The sequence below is a fragment of the Prionailurus bengalensis genome, chromosome B4 (assembly GCF_016509475.1).
Source record: "Prionailurus bengalensis isolate Pbe53 chromosome B4, Fcat_Pben_1.1_paternal_pri, whole genome shotgun sequence".
In the NCBI taxonomy this organism is placed as follows: Eukaryota; Metazoa; Chordata; class Mammalia; order Carnivora; family Felidae; genus Prionailurus; species Prionailurus bengalensis.
In genome coordinates, this window is record NC_057358.1 from 67,294,407 (window position 1) to 67,320,736 (window position 26,330).

Consider the following 26,330-nt stretch of genomic DNA (forward strand, 5'->3'; position numbering starts at 1 on the left):
GTCTGCTTGAGATTCAATCTCTCTCCCCCTTCCCCACCCCCCCCCCACCAGTCCCTCTCCCCCGCTCACTCTCTAAAACAAAATAAAAATTAAAAAACAAAACTATTATTATCTTAAAATAAGAAGCATGCCTGAAATTATGGTCCATATATTTTCCTAGGTATATATATATTTTTAAATGCAGCTTCTCTTTTATTAGGAAACATTAAAAAAAAAAAAACAACAACTACGAACAGCCACGCATCTCACTAACAAAGATTATTGCTTTGTGTTCTCAGGGCTAATAGGTAAAGCACCTCACACACACAATTAACTCTCCAAAGGGGTTTTCAGGGATGGGAACTGTGATGGGGAAGAGAGCTTAGGTCCCCAGCCTCAGACCTGGGGTGAGGGACATAGACGGGGGGCCAACAACAGGTAAGTGGGCCTCAGCCATGCCATGCCAGCCAGGTCACTCACTGTTCAGGAAGTCAGACCCTGAGCCTCTTTTTCCTTTGAAGGGGGCTTGGGGGCTCGGGGATGCCAAGGGGCTCTGGCCATGGGACCATCCTGGTGGGAAACTTCAGTGAGAGAATGTGGGGGGTTCCCTGAGAAGCCCTTTGCTTTCCCCTGGGGTCCGCCCCTTCCCAAAGTACCCCCTTGATGCCTGCTCATGGGGGGCTCAGAGCAGAAACCATGAAGGCCTGACCTAGGCAGGGAGCAGGGGAGACCTTTGGAGAGTTAATTCCTTTCCAGCAGTCGTTCCAGGCGAGCCCTTCTCTTTCCTCACCCCTTGCCCCCATGCTGGGTTTTTGGGGTGAGCAGGCCCAAGGCCTTGACCCCTGGGGTCACTTAATCCCCAACTGAATATCCATAATATTGAACTATTCAAACAGTCTACTGTTTGGAGACTATCTAACCAGTCTATTCTCAATCATATCTCCAAAGATACCTTTGTCCTCAAGCTCACTATCATGCAATAACTTCAGACTCTTGTTATTTCTTTCCAGAAGTTTTTGTCCTCGCCTTCAAGAGGCCCTCCAAAATTCGTACAGAAAACTGTTTCTGAAGCTCAGATTTGATTATGTTACTTCCTTGCCCCATGCCATTGAATGGCTCTCATCTATTACACATCTTGATTTAGTATATAAAGCCCTAACCTTCCTTCCACCTCATCTCCTGACTGGTGTCCCTTTCTCCAGCACTATCAAACTTTAGAATTCCATGAAGAGCTAACCTGTTTGACCTGGGGGCTTTCTCTACTTCCCTGGTCTGAGAAACTCTTACTCACCCTTGGAGAATTAGATCAAGCTCACTCCTATGTGAGGACTTAATACAGGGCCTGTGAACTTGGATGAGAAAAAAAAAAATTCACCTCTATTTCATTAGCCTTTCACTAAAATTTAGCCTTTCCTTCAATTATGAATGTAGGCAATAAACTACAATAATAGAAATCATGTATATTTTCATATCCCATTATAGTAGCTATAGAAATCTCAAAAACCATTTACATTCACTATGGTTTTGAAACTTTGGCATTAGCTCTGCAGCCAGATCTATTACTCAATGTTAGTGAGGAACTACACACATCACTATGTTAACAAATTTATTTAGCAAAATACTTTGGCAACTGTATTTCAATATACTTGATTTCCTTTGTACTCTTATATAATTGATTTTACGCGGCTGGAAACATTACTCTATGAAGGCATCTAGAATAATGTTAAGGTTAAGAACTGTGTGAAGCCTTCTACGACAGCCCTAGGAGAAGTGAATTATGCAAGGACAGGCTCTGCTACATCTGTCAGCCTTTACCACACTACTTTGAAGTTATTTATTCGCATCTTTCTCCCTTCTAGCTTTGAATGTGGAGTAAGGCTTCCTTTTTTCCTTTTAATCTCAATATCCCCTGACCTATTGCCATTCTCAAAAATGTTTATTAAACAATGAACTGATTCCAAAAGTATATAAATTTTTTTTTCTGAAGTGTGGTATTCTTTGATTTGCTAAAGTGTATGAAATCATGCAATGATCAATTGCTGGATGTCTGCTTTCTAAAACCAGGCTGCTTAGGATACAAGATTTCATTTTTCTAGTCTTCCAACGTATTCACCATATAACCTTGATGTTATAGTCCAAGAGGCATGTGTCATACTATCTTGTTTCACTATTTACTCATTAGTATTAGGATAACATTCTCTTGTTATTACCAAGAAACAGTGTCAAAAACTCATTGAAGCACTGCCTGACCAAGTGCGTGACTTGTTGTGTGCCCAGAGATCATCCCATCTCAACTGCTGTGTCTGTTGGCATGCCTACAAATGAATCACTAAATATGCTGTAGACAGGATTGGAAGAGACAAAGGCTTGGAAGCTTCCTACATTAACAACTATTTTATAGCAACAAAGTGTTACCAAATTTTCTACCAAATATACCTAAATTCCAGGATTATGAAACTATACATGAAACTTCCTTTAGTCAGTGTCACCTACCTTCTTCCAACTCCAGCCAGCCAGCCAACCCCTCTCTTGGCCAGCCAACCAACCAACCAACCAACCAACCAACCACCCGGTTAACCAAAATAGTTTCTGAAGTTACATTCACTAAAAAGAGTCTTTTAACCAGATTGTTATGCTTTGTATTAAAAAATAAAACAGGGGCGCCTGGGTGGCTCAGTCAGTTAAGTGGCCAGCTCTTGGCTTTGGCTCAGGTCATGTCTCACAGTTCATGAGTTCAAGCCCCGTGTCAGGCTCTGCGCTGACAGTACAGAGCCTGCTTGAGATTCTCTCTCTCCCTTTCTCTCTCTGCCTCTTCCCTGCTTGTGTACATGCTCTCTCTCAAAATAAATAAGCTTAAAAAACAAAATAAAAGAATGGCCCACTGCAAAAGGTATTTCCCTACCTCACATAAAGGGAAAACATAGATAGTAGGGTGTATGTAACATGCTTTACACTGTGATGGAAATGCTGCAATTCAACAAACCATAATGTTTAAATGTTAATCCCTGAACTGTTTTCATCACTCGTTCAATATCATAATCTATAAGAAGGTGATCTTATTTTATTTAAACTTAATTGGAGAATAGTTAAGTTTTTGGGAAACTCCATTTAGTACTCATTTTATTTGCAGTGCCCTTGGCCGTTATTATAGGGAAATACCCCAGTGGTTATGGCTGTAGTCTATTGCTGTCACAGTACTGGATGGTGCATTCCTTTTGTTTACACAGAACAAAGTAGGGATGATAATCTAAGGTAGGTTGGCTTGAAATGTGAACAGAACTCTTCCAGGTTGATTTTATTTATTCATTACAATGACCAGAGCTCTTGAATGAGACAAAGGGTCCTTATGGGTTATCAGAGATACATGTTTTTCCCTTTACCTTTTTCTGTTACTTCAAACCTAAACGGACAAGTTCAGAAGAGCTTTTCTCAAAGAGTCTTCTGAATTCCAGAAGGAATGAAAATAGAAGAATAGAAGTGACAGCAAATACTAAGTACTGTTCTTACTACGTTATTGCTATATTTAATAGGCAAGTACGAGGAAGTCTGCAGACCTACACCCCTGGAACATTGTTTCCGAGAGGTGGACGAGAGTCAAGTTTCAGATCCCTGGGCTCCTCTCACCTGACTATGATTCTAACTGTGTGTAAAGCTTTTGTCCTTGCATGTCATCTACCTGAGCACCCAGCCCTGTCACTCCCCTCCAACCTACTGAGTCTCTATGTCTTCATAGTCAGTGTCAACCCTGCATTACTTCCTGCCTAGGCTACTGAGCTCTTTTACTTCATCTCCCTCTAGCCCCCTTGGTCCTTCTCTATCAGTTATCTACTCTGCAGCCAGAGCGAGCTTTTAAAAACACAAATCAGATTATTTCACCTCAACACCCTTCAAAGACATCTCAGTAATCTAACACAATGTTCTGAATTCTCATGGTTTACGAGGCTCCAGAACAGTCTGTCACTGGCCTGCCATCCAGTCTATCTCTGGGCCATTCTACTGCTGACCTGCTATACCTCACCTCCCTGGTACACTATTTGAAGAAGCCCTCCCTGGGGAGGGCCTGTCCACATGATGCTCCTTCTTCCTGCGATATTGTTTCCCTGCTCTGCACAGCTAAACTAGAGTCCTCCTTTTTGTCTTTCTGGTTTCCCAAGAAACACTGCTTGACTATGGCAAACACAAGTTTGAACACAGGATCCTGCTATTGTGGGGCTTTGTAGGTCTTTGGCCAAGTGCCAAGGCATGAAGATAAAAAGGTCATGAAGAAAATGAAAATGTCCCGTAAGTGGCCAACTACTTCCAAGAATCTCTTGCACAATTCTCATCCAGGTGTCAAATTCATGCCTGGGTATTTAAATGTTACCAAAAGACATGTATAACTATTTGGAGATAAGGGTATATGATGGGCTTTCTATTTCAATGCTTATTTTCCCTTTATGTACATTTATCTTCATCTGAAGTAGGTCTATGGATATTATTCAACAGACATATTTTCTTCTGTAACTTCAAAGCATATTAGCCTGTATAACCAGGCCAAAAAAATTAAAGTAGATTAATTTTAAAGGAAATCACTAGGTGGGAAACAAAATTTGACCAAAATGGAATGTTTCAATTTATAGTGTAATACTACATTCATTGTCAAGTTGCTAAGAATTACTGGATACAAACACATCTTCACCAGGATGCTAAATGCTGAGAAAAAAATTAGGGGCTACTGGGGTTTCTGCACATTTCTAAATTTTATGATTGAATCTAATAGTTTTGTAGTGTCATGCCAACAATGTATGCTAAATCACACAAGGTTGGTGAAAGGAGAAGGAAAAATGTAGGGAATGCAAAAATGTTTTTACTGTAAATAAACCTTGAGGAGCTAATTAGTTAGGCATATACAGTTTCTCAAAACTAGCGTGATCACCGTAGGGAGGCCTATAATGAAGCAACAGTTTGTCAATTTCAATGCTTGTAAACTTCATCTGGACAGGAAAACATGAAAATAGTATGCCACAGAAAAAGGACCACATTGATTATTTTTGTACTATTGCTTTAACAATGTTCAAGGGAGTAAAAAAAGAAAAGAAGCTGGCATTTAAAAAAGTTGAAGCATTATGGTATGTGGTTTTTAATGGAAGATGTACTCCAATCACCTGAGGGAGAATTTCTAACATCCTCCACTATTCTGGTGAGGCAGATCCATGGGAATGAGGGATGGGTAGCTTAAACACTTCCTTAGAAGATTCTAAGTAAGACTCTCAAATAGGAAAATTTAAAAGATAAAATAAAAATGAATCAAAGGCCCATTCTCTTTTGTAAATTCCTACTAAAATATAGTGATTGTCTCACCCAATAACCCCACTTTATTTTCATGATCTCTTCTACCTTACCTAGTTGCTCATAGTTAATCAATTACTATTTAATTCCTCTTTATTTTTCTCTCCTAAGTCTATCTAGAATTACTCTGTTTATCTTCAGTATTGCCACTATAGTCCAGGCAACCATTATCTCTCTCATAGACAACCCTAATAACCAATCTCCCTACATGAGCACATGCCTGCCCTCTGTGCACCCCACCCCGAGAGAGAAAGCTTAGAATTGAAAATCTGGCCAAGCCACTACCCTGCTTGAAACTTCTCAATGGGTTCATGTTCCTAGACTGAAGATCAGAGTAGCTCACATGACTTCTGAGGTCCTGCATTATCTGGCTCCACCTACTTTACCAGTGTTTTCTTATGCTTCTCTGACTGCATTAGCATTCTTTCAGTTCCTTGCACTTGCCAAGTTCCCTGTGCCTTGCATGACCTTTGCATCTGCTGTTTCTTCTGCTAGGCATGCTCCTCTCCCCCTTTCAGAGCTCAGTTCAAACATCCTATCCACAGGGTAATCTTTTCTGAAAGACGACCCATTATCCCAAAGTCATCTCCAATTATAAGTTTTACTCACTGTAACAATTCTATAACATTTACTGAATGCTTATTATGTCCCAGACACCATTTTCTTATATTAATTCACCCTTACTATAACCTTATAAGGAGGTGTTCCATAAATATTTTTAAGTAAATGCATGAATACATGAATGAATGAATGAGATGAAAATCCTAGGGCAAGGGTACCTTGAAATTCTACAAAATGCAGTTTAGGAAATATCTGTCTACTTTGAAGGATTTTATGATAGTGATTTACATATACATTACACCACACTTGAAAATAATAAACGGTCAAAGATTCAACGAAAGTGTTACTTAGCAAAAGTATGAATCTTCAAAGCTTCGATAGCTCTCATAAGAAAATATGTTTAATTGGATACAGAAGAAATAGTACATTAGTAATATGAGAGTATGAAGCCAAAGGCCGTATTGGCAGTATATGTATATATATTCTTATACAGATCTAGGATTTAAAAATTTTTTTTTCAATGTTTATTTATTTTTGGGACAGAGAGAGACAGAGCATGAACGGGGGAGGGGGAGAGAGAGAGGGAGACACAGAATTGGAAACAGGCTCCAGGCTCTGAGCCTTCAGCCCAGAGCCCGACGCGGGGCTCGAACTCACGGACCGTGAGATCGTGACCTGGCTGAAGTCGGACGCCTGACCGACTGCGCCACCCAGGCGCCCCTACAGATCTAGGATTTAGATGATACCCACAAAGGAGTTACTTCTCCCAGTCATGGTTAGTACCCTGTGAGAGCTTTTATTCAGTTGGCTGAATATCTGACTACAGCAACTTGCTTCTATCTCCATCTCTGTACAGTAAAAAGAAGATCTGAAATATGTCTTTTAAATTCACTTCACACAAATAGAACCAGGTCTTGGAATAAAATATCAATAATTTAAAAAATTGAAATATTCTGGAGTTTGGAGAAAGATGATAGAGTAGGAGAATCTTGCACTCACCTTGCCCTATGGACACACTGAGATAACAGCTACATCTCTGCAACTAACTAAAGACAACCCAAGGACTGGCAGAAGGGACTGTCCAGCTACTCATACAGAGAAGGCCACATCAAAAAGCATAAGAGGGATGAATGTTGGAAATCAAGCCTACTAGTGAGACTAATCACAAATGGAAGGAGGGGTGCCTAAGTGGCTCAGTTGGTTAAGCATCTGACTTTGGCTCAGGTCCTGATCTCATGGTTCGTGGGTTTGAGCCCCACAACGGGCTCTGTGCTCACAGCTCAGAGCCTGGAGCCTGCTTCAGATTTCGTGTCTCCCCCCCTCTCTCTCTGCCCCTCCCCTGATCACTCGCTGTCTCTCAAAAATGAGTAAGCGTTAAAAAAAAAAAAAAAAAATGGAAGGAATACCACCACACTAGCCACACCTGTCCCTGGGACCCTCACTGTGAATATGAGTCCCCATTACACCCAGCTGTGGTCTTAACTTGGGGAGCTTTAAAAATAAGCAGGGCTTGGGGCACCTGGGTGGCTCAGCTGGCTGAGCGTCAGACTCTTGATTTTGGATCAGGTCATGATCTCATGGTTCATGAGCACATAGCCTGCCTGGGATCCTATTTCTCCCTCTCTCTACCCCTCCCCAACACGCTTGCATGCTCTTGTGCTCTCTCTCACTCTCTCTCTTGCAAAATAAATAAACATTAAAAAAAATAAGCAGGGTTTGATTCTGGGAACTTTAACAATCAACAGGCTTACCTCCAGGAGAGCAGAAGGTGGTAGGAAACTGAGTCCCTTCGCTGAAAGAGTCAGCAAAATAATTCTATCTGAGACACACAACCAAAGCAGCAGTTTGAAAAGCACCTAGAGGTGTATGTGAAAATTTACTGGCTTATCTTAGAACACGTGCTGAAGAGGTAATTTCAGGAAATTTTGGGGGCCTTCAGGAAATTTCTCGGGAACAAAAGTGCTTGCAGGTACCATTTCTCTTCCCCATCCCCCAGCCTAGATAGCTGGATGCATGAGGACCCAGTTCTAATACTCTCCATCTACTCTGCTAGCACCATGTGCCCCACCCCAGCACTTTTCTGTGGACCCCATACAGCCTGCCCACTTTGGCAAAGGCAGGCTTCTCTCCAAACTGTCTCCTGCTCCACCAGACCCTGCAAGCAACCTGGGCAAAGACTGGTGCTACATCCAAGTTACTCCCACCATGAGGAATCAGGAGATATAACCCCACATACCAGAGTATCTGCAGTTCCAGCAGCTGAGCTTCTTAGCTGCTGCCCTTTGGTGTACCTGCAGCTATGGCAGAGCTTGTTAACTGCCAAGAACCAGGCTAACTGCTGGCTCCAACCACCAGTAAGAGCCTGGGAGCAAGGCGCAAGGGAGCAAGCACTGCCTTTCAGTGAGGGCTAACTGCAGACAGCTCATCTGGCTGCTGGCCCTACCCACCAAAAAGCCCATAGCTGCCACAGACTGGCCTCTTAACAGCCTAGGGATCATTGCTGGCCCAGTGTGCCCACACTAGGCAAAGTGGGTCATTACAACTGGCCATGCTGAAATCAATCAAGACTTAGTCACAACATGAAGGAATATGCAGCCCACACAAGGGACACCTCTTGAGACCTGGTTATAGTGACCACAAAGGACTGCACTACAGGGCACCACAGGACCTCTTCTATACAAGGTCACTACTTTCAAGATCAGGAGATGTGGCTGACTTTTCTAATACACATAAACAAACATAAAGAGTTACACAAAACGAGGAGACAGAGGAATATGTTCCAAATGAAAAAATAAACAAAATCACAGCAAAAAAGTTAAATGAAGCAGAGATAAGCAGTATGCCTGATAAAGAATTCAAAGTAATGACCACAAAGATACTCACTAGACTTAAGAGTGAATTAGCTCAGTGAGAACTTCAACAAAGAGATAAAAATATAAAAAATAATCAGTAACACATTCATATCATAGGGATCCCAGAAGAAGAAGAGAGAGAAGAGGACAGAAAACTTATCTGCAGAAATAACAGCTGAAAGCTCCCCTAATCTGGGCAAGGAAACAGACATCAAGGTATAGGAGCAAAGAGAGTCCCTAACAAGTTGAACCCAAGGAGGTCCACACCAAAGGACATAGCCATTAAAATGACAAAAAGTAATGATAAAGGGAGAAGTTTTAAGTAATGAAAAATAAAAAAAGGAAACAAAGTATTAGCTTAGGAGACAGCTTTTGCCTCTTCCTGACTTCCGAACATGTAATTGTTCAGGAGGATAATGGAAGCTTCCATATTATTCTTCTCCTAATGGAAATTCCAGAGGAGGGATCCTCCCCTCTCCTCCAAAGGGAGCAGAAAGGTATGGCTACATGAGGATTTACTTCTTTACTTCCTTTCAAGAACTTTTCTCTGTTCCACATCCTAACTCCTGTTCTTGTTTAATAGAACCAGAGTTTAATGGCTTACAACTCAGGTGCAGGCCCTGCTTCTAGGTTTAAAATGGGAGCTGTTGAGTAATATATGTGAGTAGATGCTCCTCTGGATCTGAGCTGTGGTCTCTTCTGTGCTCTCCTTGGAGATTGTTGAGTTGGCTGTCAACCCAGTTAGGAAATAGGGGAAGCAGGCCCCAAGAGTATTGTCTTTCCTCAGGCCAAGATCTCTCCCTCATATGTGGAATCCTTGGTGAGGAAGCTTAGGAGCTGCTACTACTGCCTATGGCACTGGCATGTGACACCCAGTGACAGATGACATGCAAGTGTGACCGGGGTTCCATTCTCTGGGCATGACAAGCATCTGGCCCTTTCTCCTGGAGATTAACTGGAGTGTAGGAGTGTGGCCAGTGGTGAGGAGGCCATTAGAGTTCTCATCCCCTTCCCCATACAGACACTTTTGGATAAATAACAGAAGTAATAGGTAAGTGGCCATATTCCAAAGCTGACTCCCTGCCCCAATCCCTCAGGGAATGTTGCCTGATCATCTGCCAATGAGTTTCTGGGGCTGCCTCTATCATAAATACTCTGATTAAAATGTAAATGTAGCCAACTTATCAGCTTCCCATTAAAATGACTCTAAAAATGCCATTAATCAGCTGAAAGATACGTAGTGAAATATCACTCATCAATTGTAACTGCTTATGATAATTAACAAAGCTTTATATTTACCCCAAGCATGTGTTGATCTATCCATTATGCCAAGGTTCACTCTCACACTATTCGTTTTCTTCTGTAATGCATTTTTGCTGTTATCCATAGGCTAATGAAAGCCAGGAAATCAATAAATATAAATTATGCATGCAAAGAAAAAAATGAGAGAAAAGAACACCATTACATACAAGGGAAACACCATGCAACTAACAACATTTTTTAGCAGAAATTTTGCAGGCAAGAAGGGACTGGCATGATATATTGAAAGTGCTGAAAGGAAAGAGTCTATAAACAAGAATACTCAGCAATGTTATCATTCAGAATAGAAGGAGAGATAGAGAGTTTCCCAGACAAAAGTTAAGGGAGTTCATCACCACTAAACCAACCTTACAAGAAACCTTCAAGGGAATTCTTTAAGTGGAAATAATGAGAAATAAGAAAATTCTGAAAGAAAAAAAAACCAAACATATAGTAAAGGTAGGAAGTAGATTAATCACTTATAAAGCCAGTATGGAGATGAAAACACAAAAGAAGTAAAATCAATTATACCTACAAAAATTAGTCAAAGGATACACAAAATAAAAGGATGCAGAATATGACTTCATATACATAAGACATTGAGGGGGAGTAAAGAATTAATACTTTTAGAATGTGTTTGAACTTAAGTGACAATCAATACAGACTGCTATACACACCAGATATATATGAGACCAATGGTAACCACAAATCAAAAACCTATAAGAGATACAGAAAATTGAAAGAGAAAGGCACCCAAGCATAACTCCAAAGAAAACCATCAAAATATAAGGGGGATAGAGTAAAAAGGAAGGAACAGATAACTAAAAATAACCAGAAAACAATGAACAAAATGGCAATCAGGAAACACATATCAAATATAACTTTAAGTGTAATGAGCTTAATGATCCAATCAAAAAACATATGGTGACAGAATAAATGAAAAATCAGACCCATCTATATGCTGCCTACATAAGATTCACTTCAGACCTAAAGACACAGAACGAAAACGAAGAGACAGAAAACATATCTCATGAAAATGGAGGTGCAAAAAGAAGCCAAGGTACCAATACTTACAACAGACAAAACTGACTTAAAAACACTGTAGCAAGAGACATAGGGATTGACCTAACAAGAGGATATAACAATTGTAAATATCTATGTACCCAAGATTGGAGCACCAAAATAAAATGAATATTAACAGACATAAAGGGAGAAATTGAGAGTAATACAATCAGAGTAGGGAACTTTAACACCCCATTTACATCAATAAATAGATTATTTACATCAATAAATAGATTATTCAGACAGAAAAATCAATAAGAAAAGTGTGGCTTTGAAGACACATTAGACCAGGTGAGCCTAACAGATACATACAGAACATTCCATCCAAAAACAACAGAATACACATTCTTTTCAACTGCACAGATCATATGTTGGGTCACACAATAATTCTCAATAAATTTAAGAAGGCTGAAATCTTATCAAGCGTCTTTTCCTACCATAATGGTAGGTATGAAAACCATAATGGTATGAAACTAGAAAAAAATTACAAGAAAAAACTCTGGAACACACACAAACACATGGAGACTAAACAATAAATGGGTCAAGTAAGAAATAGAAGTGGAAATCAAAACATACAGAGAAAAATGAAAATGAAAATACACTGTCCAAAATCTTTGGGACACAGCAAAAGAAGTTACAAAAGGTAAGTTTACAGTGATACAAGCCAGCTTCAAGAAACAAAAAAAAATTCAAAAACCTGGTTCTACACCTACAAGAGCTAGGAAAAGATGATTAAATCTCATAGCAAGTGGAAGGAAGGAAATAATAGAGATTCAAGTGGAAATAAATGAAATAAAGACTAAAAAAAAATAGAAAAGAGGAATGAAACCAAGACCCAGTTCTTTCAAAAGATAAAAATAATAAATCTTTAGTCAGACTCATCAACAAAAAAAGGGAGAGGACATGAATACATACAATCAGAAATGAAGGATAAGAAATAACAACTGATACCAAGGAAATACAGAGGGATTATAAGAGAATATTATGAAGAATTATATGCCAAAAAATTGGACAGCCTAGAAAAAAATGGATAAATTCCTAGAAACATACAATCTTCCAAAACTGAATCAGGAAGAAACAGAAAATATGAACTGAACAATTATTAGTAATGAAGTTGAATCAGTAATCAAAAAACTCCCAACAAACAAAAGTTCAGGACCAGATGGCTTCACAGATGAATTCTACCAAACACTTAAAGAATAGTTCATATTTATTCTTCTCAAACTATTCCAAAAAATAGAAGAGGAAGGAAAACTTGGGCCAGTACTACACGGATACCAAAACCAAGGACACTACAAAAAATGAAAACTACAGGCCAGTATCTTTGATGAACACAAATGCAAAAATCCTAAAAAAAGATATTAGCAAACTGAATTCGACAATACATTTTAAAAAATCATTCACCATAATCAAGTGGGATTTATTCCAGGGATCCAAGGGTGGTTCAATATTCACAAATCAATCAGTGTGATATGTCACATTAACAAGAGGAAGGATAAAAACCAAATGATCATCTCAATAGATGCAGAAAAAACATCTGACAAAATGTAACATCCATTAACAGTAAAAACTTTCAATAAAGTGGATTTAGAGGGAACATATGTCAACATAATAAAAGCCATATATATGAAAAACCCACAGCTAACATCATATTAATGGTAAAAAAAAAATGGTTAAGAATGGTAAAAAACTGAAAGATTTTCCAGTGAGTTCAGTAATAAGACACAGATGTCCACTCTTACCACTTTTACTCAACATAGTACTGGAAATCCTATGGCAGTGATCACACAAGAAAAAGAAATAAAGGGCATCCAAATTGGTAAGGAAGAAATAAAACCATCACTACTTGCAGATGACATGGTACTACATATAGAAAACTTTAAAGACTCCACCAAAAACCATTACAACTGAATGAATTCAGAAAAGTTGCAGGATGCAAAAGTAATATATTGAAATCTCTTCCATTTTCTGTATACTAATAATGAAGTAGCAAAAGGAGAATTAAAAAAAACAGTTCTATTTACAATTGTACCAAAAGAATAAAATACCTAGGGATGAATTTAACAAAGGAGGTGGAAGGCCTATACTGAAGGTGATAAGACACTGATGAAAGAAATTAAAGACAACACAAATGGAAAGTTATACCATGTTCATACACTGGAAGAATTAATATCATTAAAATGTTCATACTACCCCAAGCAATCTACAGATCTGATGCAATGCTATCAAAATACCAACAGCATTTTTCACATAAATTGAACAAATAATTCTAAATTTGTATTAGAACCACAAAAGACCTAGTCAAAGCTTTCCTGAGAAAGAAGAGCAAAGCTGGATGTATCACAATCCTAGGTTTCAAGATATACTACAAAGCTATTGTAATTAAAACAGTGTGGTCCTAGCACAAAAACAGACACATATATCAATGGAACAAAATAGAGAGTCCTTGGGGCACCTGGGTGGCTCAGCAGATTGAGCATCTGATTTTGGCTCAGGTCACTATCTCATGATTCGTGGGTTCAAGCCCCGTGCTGGGCTCTGTGCTGGAGCCTGCTTCAGATTTTGTGTCTCCCTCTCTTTCTGTTCTTCCTCTGCAGTGTGTGCACACTCTTGCGCTCTCTCTCTCTCTTGCGCGCGCTCTCTCTCTCTCTCTCTCTCTCTCTCTCTCTCTCTCTCTCTCTCAAATAAACAGTTTAAAAAAAAAGAATCCAGAAAGAAACCTTCACTTACATGGTCAATCATCTAATGACAATGGAGGGAAGAATGCACAATAAGGGATAAGACTGTCTTTTCCATAAATAGTGTTGGGAAAGCTGTACAGCTACATTAAAAAAAAATGAAACTGGACCACTTTCTTATACCATACACAAAAATAAACTATAGATGGATTAAAGACCTAAATGTAAGACTTGGAACCCAAACACCCCTAGAAGAAAACATAGGTAGTAATCTCTTGGACACCACCCTTAGCAGCATATTTATGAATGTCTCTTCAGTCAAGAAAAACAAAAGCAAAAATAAACTATTGGGGTTACATCAAAATAAAAAGCCTTTATGCAGCAAAGGAAACCATCCACAAAACAAAAGGGTGACCCAGTGAATGGAGAAGATATTTGCAAATGACATATCCCAGAAGGTATTCATATTCAAAATATATAAAGAACTTATTATACAAGTCAACACTAAAGAAAAACAATCTGATCAAAAAATGCACAGAAAACCGGAATATACATTTTTTTTAGAAAAGGTATACAGATGGCCAAAAGACACATGAAAAGATGCTCAACATCACTAATCATCAGGAAAATGCATACCAAAACCACAGCTAGGAATCACCTTAATACCTGTTAGAATGGCTAGAAATAAAAAGACAAGAAATAACAAGTGTTGGGAAGGATATGGAGAAAAGGGAATCCTCCTGCACTGTTGGCAGGAAGTAAATTGGTGCAACAACTGCAGGAAACAGGAAGGAGGTTCCTCAAAAAATTAAAAATAGAACTATCAGGTGATCCAATAATTCTACTATTGGTTATTCACCCAAAGAAAACAAAAACACTAATTTAAAAAGATATATGCACCCCTATGTTTATTATACATATGGTCAAGGTATGAAACAACCCAAGTGTCCACCAGTAAATGAATGGACAAAGAATATACAGTATTTATATATTATGCAGCCATAAAAAAGAATGGTATCTTAACATTTGCAACAACATGGATGGACCCAGAGGGCATTATGCCAAATGAAATTAAGTCAGACAGAGAAAGACAAATATTATACGATTTCACTTATGTGCAGAATCTAAAAAACAAAACGAAGAAACAACAAAAATCCAAACAGACTCTTAAATATAGATAACAAAAGGTGGTTACCAGATTGGAGGTGGATGGAGGAATAGGAGAAATAGGTGAAGGGAATGAAGAAGAACAGACTCACAGTTATAAAATAAGTCACCAATGTGAAAGGTATACCTGAAACTAATATAGCTCTGCATGTTAATTACACTTCAACAAAAAAAATCAAAACAATCCAAAAATGGGAAGTTCACACTGGAAAATATTTAGAATCGTCAATCTCTTGGGTTCAAATACTTAGTGACCCTCAACCTACAATATTATGGGCCCAAACCTACATTAATGCCTGCCACATAATGAATATCTATCAAACTAAAAAAGAACCACCATTCTTGAACCATTCATTTTTGTAAATCATCTACTGGACTCTAATTGGAATGGATTACATACTCATCACTACAGTCTACAGATCTCTACAAATAGAAGTATTAAGTCAGTGGGCATAGGCATTTAATTTTTATTAGGCAGAACTGTATTCTTTCCGAAATGAAGAATAAATATTTACACTTCCATCAATAGTATACAATATTTTTAATGTAGATATTAAATCAATTTCCCTTTTAAATCTGTCTTATTTGCTCAATTCCATGGGAAAAGCACAACACCTACATTTACAGCCTAAACATTACTCATCCTATGGTACTGTATTACAAACATGACTTTCATGTTTATCTTAAAGGGGAAAATGTATACATAGTCTTAACAAAAACAAGAACAAAATCAGTAAGGATAACAGAATAAAATAAGTAAGGGGAATGCAGGCCTATTTTATAAAATCACTCAGACTATATATACACACTGTCAAATACCCACAAAGGCTAATATGTTACCCTGAAAGAAGGCACAAAATATATAACCGTTTTTCACATTTACCAACTCCCAAAGGACATCAAAAATTTGGTTCTGCTTTAAAAACTGCTGCCCATTTTTGTGATGAGAATAAAGTAGGCTGAATCACTTCTCCTACTCCATTATACCTTGGTGTTGAGATATTAGGTAGATGACAACTTAGAAGGAACAGAAGGATTAATAGGTTGATAATCATAAACTTCTATGCAAACTATATTAGGGTAATAAGTATTTTTATTTAAACTTTAAAAGTTGATGTCAAGAAAACTAATTTATTATGAAAATCATTCAAAAGTTATTTATTCTTTTTGTGTATCAGAAGCTCATAAAACTTTTCTCATACTCCAGCTGACTTTCTATCTTTAGATGATTTGACCATGCATGTTATCAGTCTTACTCTGAATCTAAATTACTCCATCTAAATCAGATATCATACTAGAGTTGTTGCTCAAACAACAGTGATTTTTTAAATAATTTGTCAGAAGTAACTGCTGAAAACATTTTACTTAAAATATCCATCAAGAAAAACAAAAGAAGGGGCACCTGGGTGGATCAGTCAGTTGCCAACTTTGGCTCAGGTCATGATCTCTTGGCTCCTGAGTTTGAGCCCCACACTGGGCTCTGTGCTGTCAGCTGAGAGCCTGGAGCCTGCTTTGGATTCTGTGTCTCCCTCTCTGCCCCTCCCCCGCTCACTTGCCCTCTCTCTCAAAAATAAAATAAACATAAAAAAAAAAAGAAAAAAGAAAAAAAGTGGAGCACGCAGAATTCTGGTAATGGTTCTATCATCTAGCAGTTGATGTGGGATGTCCAAAGAAAGTAAACATCACTACATCTAGGAATGGTCTATTCTAAAGTTAACTTCTTTTATCTTTAAGTCTTCTTTAGAACAAGATAAAGACTACTAAAAAAATGAGTAAGCCAATGAATAAGTAACCTTATTAGTAAGAGAAAGAAGGAGTACAACCATTTATCTCTAAAGGAAAGTGAATATCAGAATTTTGGACCAGGAAGGCATAGCAATATATAGCTTCCTCATTATTGTAATGAGAATTCCACCATAAATATAATACCCGCTCAATAAGAACTTGCAAGTGGATCCCAAGTGGAATTCAGTATATCCATGTAATGTTTTAATTTCATACAGGAGTATCTGACTAAAAGTTAATAAATTAACAAATCATTCACCTATTGACTGTGTCCATCTAATTGAGGCTGATGGAATATCATATTTTGTTTTTAAAGCTAGGTCTTGTTCTAGCCATATATTTTAAAGGGGCTGCTAGCCTTTTCAACCACTAAAATGAAGTTATAAACTTTGAAACTCTGCTGCTAGATAATTGTTCTGCTCAATCTCTAATTAATTTGTTTGTTCATTCTTCAGTCCACTTGTCTATCCATCCATCTCTCCAACTTCTAATCACACAGTGTGTCTATCATTAGACTTAACATTGGAGCCCCTACACCTGCAGTTGGCCATCAGAATATATTTCACTTTCTTCCACCATCTCTTTCTACTTTCTAATGCTCTAGAAGAACCCCAGCAGTGAAAGAAAACTTCCTTTTCTGCTTACATGAATGAGGGGATACCTGTGGAACTCTGTGAAGACTGTTAGAATATGCAGATTATAATCTACTATATCAGACATGTATATCACAGAAGAGTTTAACTGCTCACTAAAGTTATTTATTTTACCTGGAATGTAGATGCCACTGAGTCGTATATAATCTAAAATGGTTTCACAGTATTTCTGCTTAGATTGCATAACAATCCCAACTTTTAATTTCCAGAAAAACATCATCAACATTGTGTCAAACTCCCTTTTTCCTTAACTATTTTACCCTCGAGTCTTTGCAAATGCTATTCCTCCTTCTGGTGGTCCCTCCCCGTCACCTTTCCCACCCTTACCTTCCTCTGTATGCAAGCTTCTACTTATCTCTCAAATTGTAGAAAAGTTAAAAGTAAACAAAAAGGTACTAGAAGGTACTAGAGTTAGGTTAAGGGACCATTCTGAAAACTCACCTGTATCTTGTGCAAGTAGTGTTCTGTCCTGATGGAGCTACTGGTTTAAACGTGATGCGTGGGGAAACCTGGGCTGATAGCAGAAATCCCAAGGCAAGAATAATGAGTGCCACCGTGGTACCTTTAAAAAAAAACAAAACAAGTTTTACATCAGAGAATAGTTGGCAACATTATTTCAAACCAGACTGGGTTTTCCAAGACATATCTCTGAAAAAACACCTTTATCTTCATTGGAGTATTGAAAAAAATGTTCCTAGTAAATATACAGATTATCAGAAAAACTCACTAGCACATTCACTGTGAAACAAGAAAACAGTGAAATTCAAAGCAAATATATTTGCTAGCCAAGCAGTAGACTGGTGATAATTTTCTTAAATAACCAAAAACCAGAAAACATTGGATTTTTGACAGTCTCAAAATCAATTAACACGACCAGCATTACTACGTGCCCAAGATGTCAGAAAAATGAAAGGCAATAGATTCGCACCACATGTTGCTTTCATTGCCAAGAAAATTGTTCTAATGGCATTCTCTCATGTAAGACCCCAAATCAGTAAACTAAAAACATGCTGAACAATTCAAAAGCAGCTGAAAGAACATTTCTTTTCAAGGAAGAGGAGCTTTCTTTTTTCATGACTTTAAGGTTCCAGAGATGATATATCACATGCATTAATTTGTCTTTCCTGTTGGTATTTGGAAGTAGAATCCTTGATTTTAAGTTGTAGAAAGAGTGATTAAGTGCATCACTTAAAAGGCTCACTTTTGAGACCCTTAGAGACATCCTGACAGTAAAAAACAAAGTTTTCATATTTGACTATTGTTCTAGTCACTGTGAGGATAAACAAAAAAGAGTCACAAAAAGGAAGAAGAAAGAAAATATGATTAGGGAGGGTATTTACATAGTAGTAAAGTTTTTACTGATTAAACTGGGAGATAATTTAAGATATGACCCCAAATCCTATTAAACGAATGGATAAAAGAAGAACGTTAGGGAGCGCTGTGGAATGCAATGGGAGTATATAATGGCTGGGGTGTATGTGTTTAAGATACAGGGGATGGGTCAAATTAAATCTGTGGTTAATTTCCAGTTCTGCCGTTTCTTGACTCTTGTGATCTTGGGCAACGCCCAAAATCAATTTTGTCTTCTATAAAATGGGGCTTAGTGAAAATACTTAACCTTGCAGAACTGCAGTGAATTTTAAATACCATACTCAACTTGAAAGATTTTGGTAATGCTATACCATGTATTTGGTAATACTATGTCATAAGAAGCAGCAGCAACACACACTCAAAACTGTAGAAAAAAGCTGAAGGAAGGGGAGGCCTGAAGGGGAGATAGGAAGTCCATTTTGCCATATTGGGCCAAAAAAATGCCATGAACCTAAAATCATAATTTGTTTTCCCCTTGTTGGCTTAAACTCAGAACTAGGAATAGTTTCAGGAGTTTCTTTTCTGAAAAGACTATCAGAGCCCTGAACTAGGAAAATGAAAAGAGGTCTTTTGGAAAGAGAGGAGATATACTGGGTCTATTATGAAAATCATCCCTCTCTCTTCAAATAAGACAAACCATGAATTTTACTGTAAATTTCTCTATCAAAGAACCTAGGTCCTTAAGTGTTTTTTTCAACCTGGAAACTTCGATACTTTAACATTGTAAGGAAACAGGATACTTTTCTTTCATCGTGTTTATCAAATAATCAAATAATTTACAAATGAAATGTAAACTCTAAGATGGTGTACCTACCACAGACTCACGGACTTCCAACTCTAATGCCTAGCACACAGCAGATCCCTACAAGTATTGGTTGAATGAAGGGACCATAGTGCCACAGACTTTTGCAATATTGAGTATTTTTGAAGAAAACAAAATCTTCAGACTATCTGTGAGGTCACAGGGTTAATATGGTACATATTTGAGTCAAGAGTTCTACAATATATACAACATATCTCTTGCATCTATGCCTGAAAAGGTCCAACTTACCAGCAAAATATGGTGAATGGACCATTCTAGATACACAAAATTCCTAAAGAGCTGAAGGTTTAACCCTTCTTAAGTGCAAATTTAATTTTATCTTAATGCATTTTGGATGACAATCTTTTTTAAAATCAATATTATACCTTTCCATTCTTTATTACATATAGCAGTGTTTCTCAGTCCTGATTTCCTATCGGAAGCAAATGCTTGGGATGTACATAAACCTCTGAATCAGTCTTCAGAAAATGGGGATCAAACATTTGAGTTTTAAATAGATCTCCAGGTTATTGGCATCACATATGTTTGGGCATAAATTATTTTATACATATATGTGATATATCACATATATCATTGATATATCACATATATGACTTGTAAAATAAACTTTCAAGATGATAACCTCCTTAAGGGAAGGAAATGGTATCTTAAACGACTTCATTTATGGAATAAATTTTAAAACGATCACCTACTCCTGTCATATATTCATTCATATACCTTTAAGGCTTAAAACTACTTGAATTGTCTATTTCCTTTCATTTAATAACTTACAGATATCTTATCAGCGACTTGTCAGTATTCAAATTATAGTTATTGCCTGATGAATCATTACTCCAACCCAGATTTAAGTCCAATTAAGGAAGGCCTTAGATATTCTCCAGTGTTCTGTGCACATTGGGTATATTCTTTATATTTTAAAAGAAGAGTTTCTCTTAACTAAGTATACTGTGAAATTTTGCGATTCTGATATAATTTTCCTAATAAAGATATTCTTCACAGAAAGTGAAGTGTGTTGGATAAATAACATGCTCAAAAATATCAGATGTTATAAGTTACATTAACTACCTGATGCAAGGCTGGATAATTAATAAATACTTAGAAAAACAGTAATTCCCCTTCCCATGACTCTAATAAAGCACACTTTGTGTACACAGGTATCTCCTGGGGAACCTGTTTTTTTTTTTTTTTTAATTTATTTATTTATTTTGAGAGAAAGAGAGATTACAAGCAGGGGAGGGTCAGAGAAAAAGAGCAAGAGAGAGAATTATAAGCAGGCTCAGTGCTGTCAGCACAGAGACTAACATGGGCCTTGATCTCACAAAACATGAGATCATGACCTGAGCCGAAGCCAAGAGTTGGATGCTTAACCAACTGAGCCACCCAGGTGCCCCCGGGGAACCTGTTTAAAGTACATGCTTCAGGGGAGGCAAACCATAATAGACTCTTGAATACAGAGAACAAACTGAGGGTTGATGGGGGTGAGGGAGAGGCGGAAATGGGTGATAAGCATTGAGGAGGGCACTTGTTGGGATGAGCACTGGGTGTTATATGTAAGCCAATTTGACAATAAATTATATTAAAAAAAAAAAGTACATGCTCCAGACCCCGTCTTCAGAGATCCTAATTTAATAAATCTGGGATAAGGTCCATGAATGCATATTTCAAAATAAGTACCTCTGGTAATTTTAATGGAGACAGCCTCTGAGTGATGTTTTCAGAAATATTCTACTAGCAAGATCCTTGGGGAAAAATAACAGTGTTTCTGGTTTTCTGATTAACTACAGTAAAGCTACATAGATATAGACCTTTTATTAAAAGAATCAAGAGGTTGTCTTTAAATTTGTAGTATTTACAAGAAAGACTACTTATCTGACCAAGCTCTAAGGTAAGAATACCATAAAATGTCCTCCATTTAAAATTACTCATGGACTCTATATTTTATATTTCTTTGTATAAAGAGTTCTTTTGTCCAGGTCTAGATATGCATAGTTTATTTGTTGTAATTTTTAATGAATGAGTGCCTATTTAAAAATTATTTTGATTTAACTTTTCCCACTATTTTTAACCCAATATGATAAAATAAATCAGGGGTACCTGGGTAGCTCAGTCAGTTAAGCATCTGACTCTTGCTTTTGGCTCAGGTCATGATCTCAATAGCTTTGGGCTCTGTGCTGACAGCGTGAAGCCTGCTTGGGATTCTCTCTCTGTCCGTCTCTCTCTGCCCCTCCCCTGCTCTCTCTTTCTCAAAATAAGCAAACTTAGAAAAACAGATCATATAAAAATGCAAGACAGGGGACAAAATCAAATCAAAGATTTAAAAATTCTAGGCTAATTTTAGAAAATTTTAAATAAAACAGTATTCTAATAGTTAGCACTATAAGAATATTTATACCTACACAAAAATGAAAATAAAACATTTAAATAAGTATATAACTTATAAGTGTAAGTATATATCAAAAACACTGAAATAAGTATGTAAGAATCAACTGGTATCAGGAAGTGAAATGAGCATCTACTGGAAGGGTCACACTGGAGTAATACTAATCCACTAGCAAGGCTGTGAAACAGCAAGTTTTCTTCTGAATGTGTAATCTTCCATTTGTCATTAGGTTCTACTGGGACCTATTAAATCAGTTAAAAACCAGAACTGCACGAAACAGTCCTATTTACATGTATATGTACAGGTAAAAGGGGAGACCTATGACAAGAAACTAGGCCTTCTGGGGCACCTGGGTGGCTCAATCATCGGGTAAGCATCCTACTCTTGACTCCGGCTCAGGTCATGATCTCATGGCGCATGAGTTTGAGCCCTGTTTGGGCTCTGGGCTGACAGAGTGGAGGCTACGTGTGATTCTCTCTCTCGGCCCCTCTCTTGCTGGCATTTTCTTGCTCTCTTTTGCTCTCTCTCTTGAAATAAATAAACTGAAAAAAAATAAAAACTAGGCCTTTCACCTCCTAATCCACTGTAATATCTACATCATCACTTTAATTGGCAACATAACAAGAAAATCAGGTGTTTACTTGATGTAATATCTCTTTCATGCCAGATCAATCAGTGCATGGTTTTAGTAATGTGCAGAGCTGGGGTGTTGGTGGTTTTGGCTGAAAAGAAATCAAGGCAGGAAAGAAAAGTGCCTATGGGTTGCTCATAAAAACCAGTACTTGAAATCTCTTGGTATTGTCCCCCCAATTAATGGTCTTAATACTTCCTCTTAATAGTCAGGGATGGGCTCTGGAAATCCTTGGAGCAGAGTACCTACACTGAGAGGTGAAACATGACATCAGCTAGAAGGCTTCAGGAAAGCTCCTGGATTCTGATGATGCATATTGGTTTCACATTATGGTTAAAACAACAAAGAATCACTCTGTCAATAATAATGCTGTGATAGCTAAGATGTGCTAGGCACCTTACTGTGTCAGGAAGAGTTTCAAATGCTATACGTGTATAAATGTGTTCAGTTCTGATTAAAACCCTATGAAGTAGGGACTATAATTAATTGCATTTTACCTATGAGAAAATGGAAACTTGCCCAAAGTCATAAAATTCCAACCCAAGCAGTATGGCTTTAGATTTACAAAGCCTGAAAAACCTCAACTGATGAGAAAATTTCTCATTGGAACACAAGAAATAAAGGGACCAAGGCTACCAGAAAAGATGTTTTTCCCTGATCTCAAAACCAGCAGTTTTCCCCAGATCTCAAAAGCCAAATTTAATCAGAAATTCTATTTAAAAAATAGACCTCTTGAAGTAGCAGTTAATGGAGGCCTTGTTGAAAAGGAAGGGTAGGTATCTATTTAAAAATGTTTAAAGTAGCTTTTACCTCTTCATAGGGTTGATCTGAACCTCAGAAGTCAGCAAACCCAATTTCTAATCAACTGTAGGAATTTATTTTTATCACATCACTATCTGATGGTCATCTATCCTTCAGTTCAGAGTTTACCATCCTAATGAGGCAGCCGAATTCATTGTTGGAAAGCTCTATTAAGAATATTTTTCTCCTATTGGGGCGCCTGGATGGCGCAGTCGGTTAAGCGTCCGACTTCAGCCAGGTCACGATCTCGCGCTCCGTGAGTTCGAGCCCCGCGTCAGGCTCTGGGCTGATGGCTCAGAGCCTGAAGCCTGTTTCCGATTCTGTGTCTCCCTCTCTCTCTGCCCCTCCCCCGTTCATGCTCTGTCTCTCTCTGTCCCCAAAAATAAATAAATGTTGAAAAAAAAATTTTTTTAAAAAGAATATTTTTCTCCTATCAAGTAAAAATTATGCCCTTATAACATCTATCATCTGCAAAAATAAGATTCCTCTCAGGGCACCTGGGTGGCTCAGTCAGTTGAGCGGCCAACTTTGGCTCAAGTCACGATTGCATGGTTCGTGGGTTCGAGTCCTGTGTTGGGCTCTGTTGCTGACAGCTCAGAGCCTGAAGCCTGCTTCAGATTCTGTGTCTCCCTCTCTCTCTGCCCCTCCCCTGCTCACACTCTGTCCCTCTCTCTCTCTCTCAAAAGTAAACAAACATTAAAAAAAAAAAAAAAGAATAAGATATCTCTTAGGTCTCCCTTTAGTCTTTTTTCCAGACTAAACACTTCTGGTGTATGCGTTTATGAACACATAAGTGTTTGACAAGTTTATGAATGGATGGTTTTTAGCCTCATTGTCCTTCACCTTTCCTCACTTGCCCTTCTGCTTCCCTGTGTACCTGGGCTGTTGTGATTACCTTTGCCTCTTAATCAGACCATTTTTGTTCACCTTCCCCTCAGTTCAACTTACATGACAGACTCAAGTCCTCCCACTGGTTAGGCAAGAACAGAGGGTAGAAAGAAGCATTCCACTCTTCCTTCTGGAGGCAGGGATGGCAGAGACTACAAGTTCCTAATAACTGAGGTTGCAGCTCAGAATGTATTTTCTCATTAAAATCTGGGATGAGTGCCTGAAGCAGTGCTATTAGATCAGTGTTTAAAGGTATAATTTGGTTAAAATAGAAGTTAGCTCATGCTGGCCTGGAAACTTCACATTTTAATGAAAAAATCTTTTCTTACTCTAATACACTTATAAAGGAGTTACTGGAGGACAGATAATTGATAATTAGCAATCTGTATGTAAGAAAAAAATAAGAAAAGTATATGATGCAACAAGAGAAGACATTGGCAAAGATGGGTCTCATCCTGTCAAATGAAACAGGCTTTTGTGTTAACAAAGAAATAAATAATGAAATGTACAGAATTCAAAGACAAAAGATACTTGAAATGAGAAAGGCTTTGTCTTATTTAGGTGTTACAGAAAACACACTTAACCAACCAGAATTTACCTTAGAATTTGAGCCTGATTCAAACACAAAAAGTCTGCCCCTGCTTTGTGAAGAAATTATATGGTTCTGACACTATATTGCTGAAAGAGCTTTGAAAAAAAAACAAACCTCCAAATTTACTTCCATATTATACCAAACTTAAAAATAAAACATGATTAAAAGGGAGTTTATGAATATCAAATTGTTCAAAGAAGAACAAAAAAGCACAATTATTCTTTTCACTTTTGTACCTTTGAGCAGAACTCAAAAATAACAGCAGCAGAACGTTACCCCTGTAGACTCAAATTGTTCTTACAATTCAAGTTTCTAGTCACATTCTAGTTACATATCATAACGTTAAGTTCTTTAAAAAAAAAAAAACTTTTTGTGTAAAAAACTCTATCATTTGGCTATGAGAACAAGATCGTAAGTAGCATTGGTATTGTATTTTGGAAGGTGAACTTGCCATCATTAGAGAAAAGTTTGTAATTGAATTCTTCATCCAGTCACCTACCTGCTAAGCTCCCAAAGGTAAGCTTCCTGCGGCCCACTTTCTCAACAAGCCAGACTCCCACGAGTGTGAAAATGAAATTTGTGAAGGCTGTAACTGAAGCCAGCCATATCGCAAGTCTATCATCTTCAACACCAGACATCTGCAGAATGGTTGCACTGTAGTACCTGTGAGGAAAGAATAAAACAATTGTTGCTGATAGTTATTCAAAGAAACAATTATTCACATAGAAAAATATAGTAGATCTAAAAAAGACCATAAGAGCTATAGTAATACCATCAAGTTAACATGGGAATCCATGCAAAGTGTTTAAAGGATCATAGGACAGAGATTCTGCTAAGATAAATTTATCTTGAACTTTGTATAATCAAGAAAAGATACTCAAGCAAGAGGACAGAGGGTGGGACACCTGGGTGGCTTAGTCAGTTAAGTGTCTGACTCTTGATTTTGGCTCGTTACGATTTCATGGTCATGGGATCGAGCCCTGCATCAGGCTCAGAGCTGAGTATGGAGTCTTCTCTCTCCCCCTCTCCTTCTGCCCCTCCCCTGCTTGCACACATCCAGGTATGCATGTATGCACTCTCTCTCTCTCAAAATAAATTAAAAAAATTTTAAAAAAAGGACAGAGAGAGTTGAAGGCTTTAAAAGTGAAATATACTCCAAAACTAGGGGCAGTGGCAACTGGTAGTTTCATTATGACTAAAATGCTAATCAAGGATAACTCCAAGTCCATGGAATGAATTAGAAGTCATCATACATTATAAACTTATGTACTTCAAAAGGATAGACTTGTTTCATATAATACGTAAAGTGTGATATAATGGCAGAAATCTGGTAGAGGAATATCCTTAAAGACACAAGAAGAATGTGTCAATTTATTTGGCATTTTGTAAGGAGATGAGACACTGACATGACATACATGAGAATGGTTTTGTGGTTTCTAGAAAAGTATAATCTTTGGTGAGGGAAGTCTCTAGCACGATC

At 37.8% G+C, this 26,330-nt stretch overlaps 1 protein-coding gene across 1 annotated transcript in view; it reads right to left on the reverse strand.

Annotated features, from left to right (window-relative positions):
* SLC2A13 (solute carrier family 2 member 13) overlaps positions 1–26,330 on the reverse strand; it is a 376,609-nt gene that overhangs the window by 109,770 nt on the left and 240,509 nt on the right. The window contains exons 5-6 of the mRNA XM_043563328.1: positions 25,350–25,513; positions 17,806–17,926 (exon numbers count right to left, since the gene is read on the reverse strand). Of these exons, the coding sequence (XP_043419263.1) occupies positions 17,806–17,926; positions 25,350–25,513 (285 nt within the window). The remainder of the gene's footprint in view (positions 1–17,805; positions 17,927–25,349; positions 25,514–26,330) is intronic.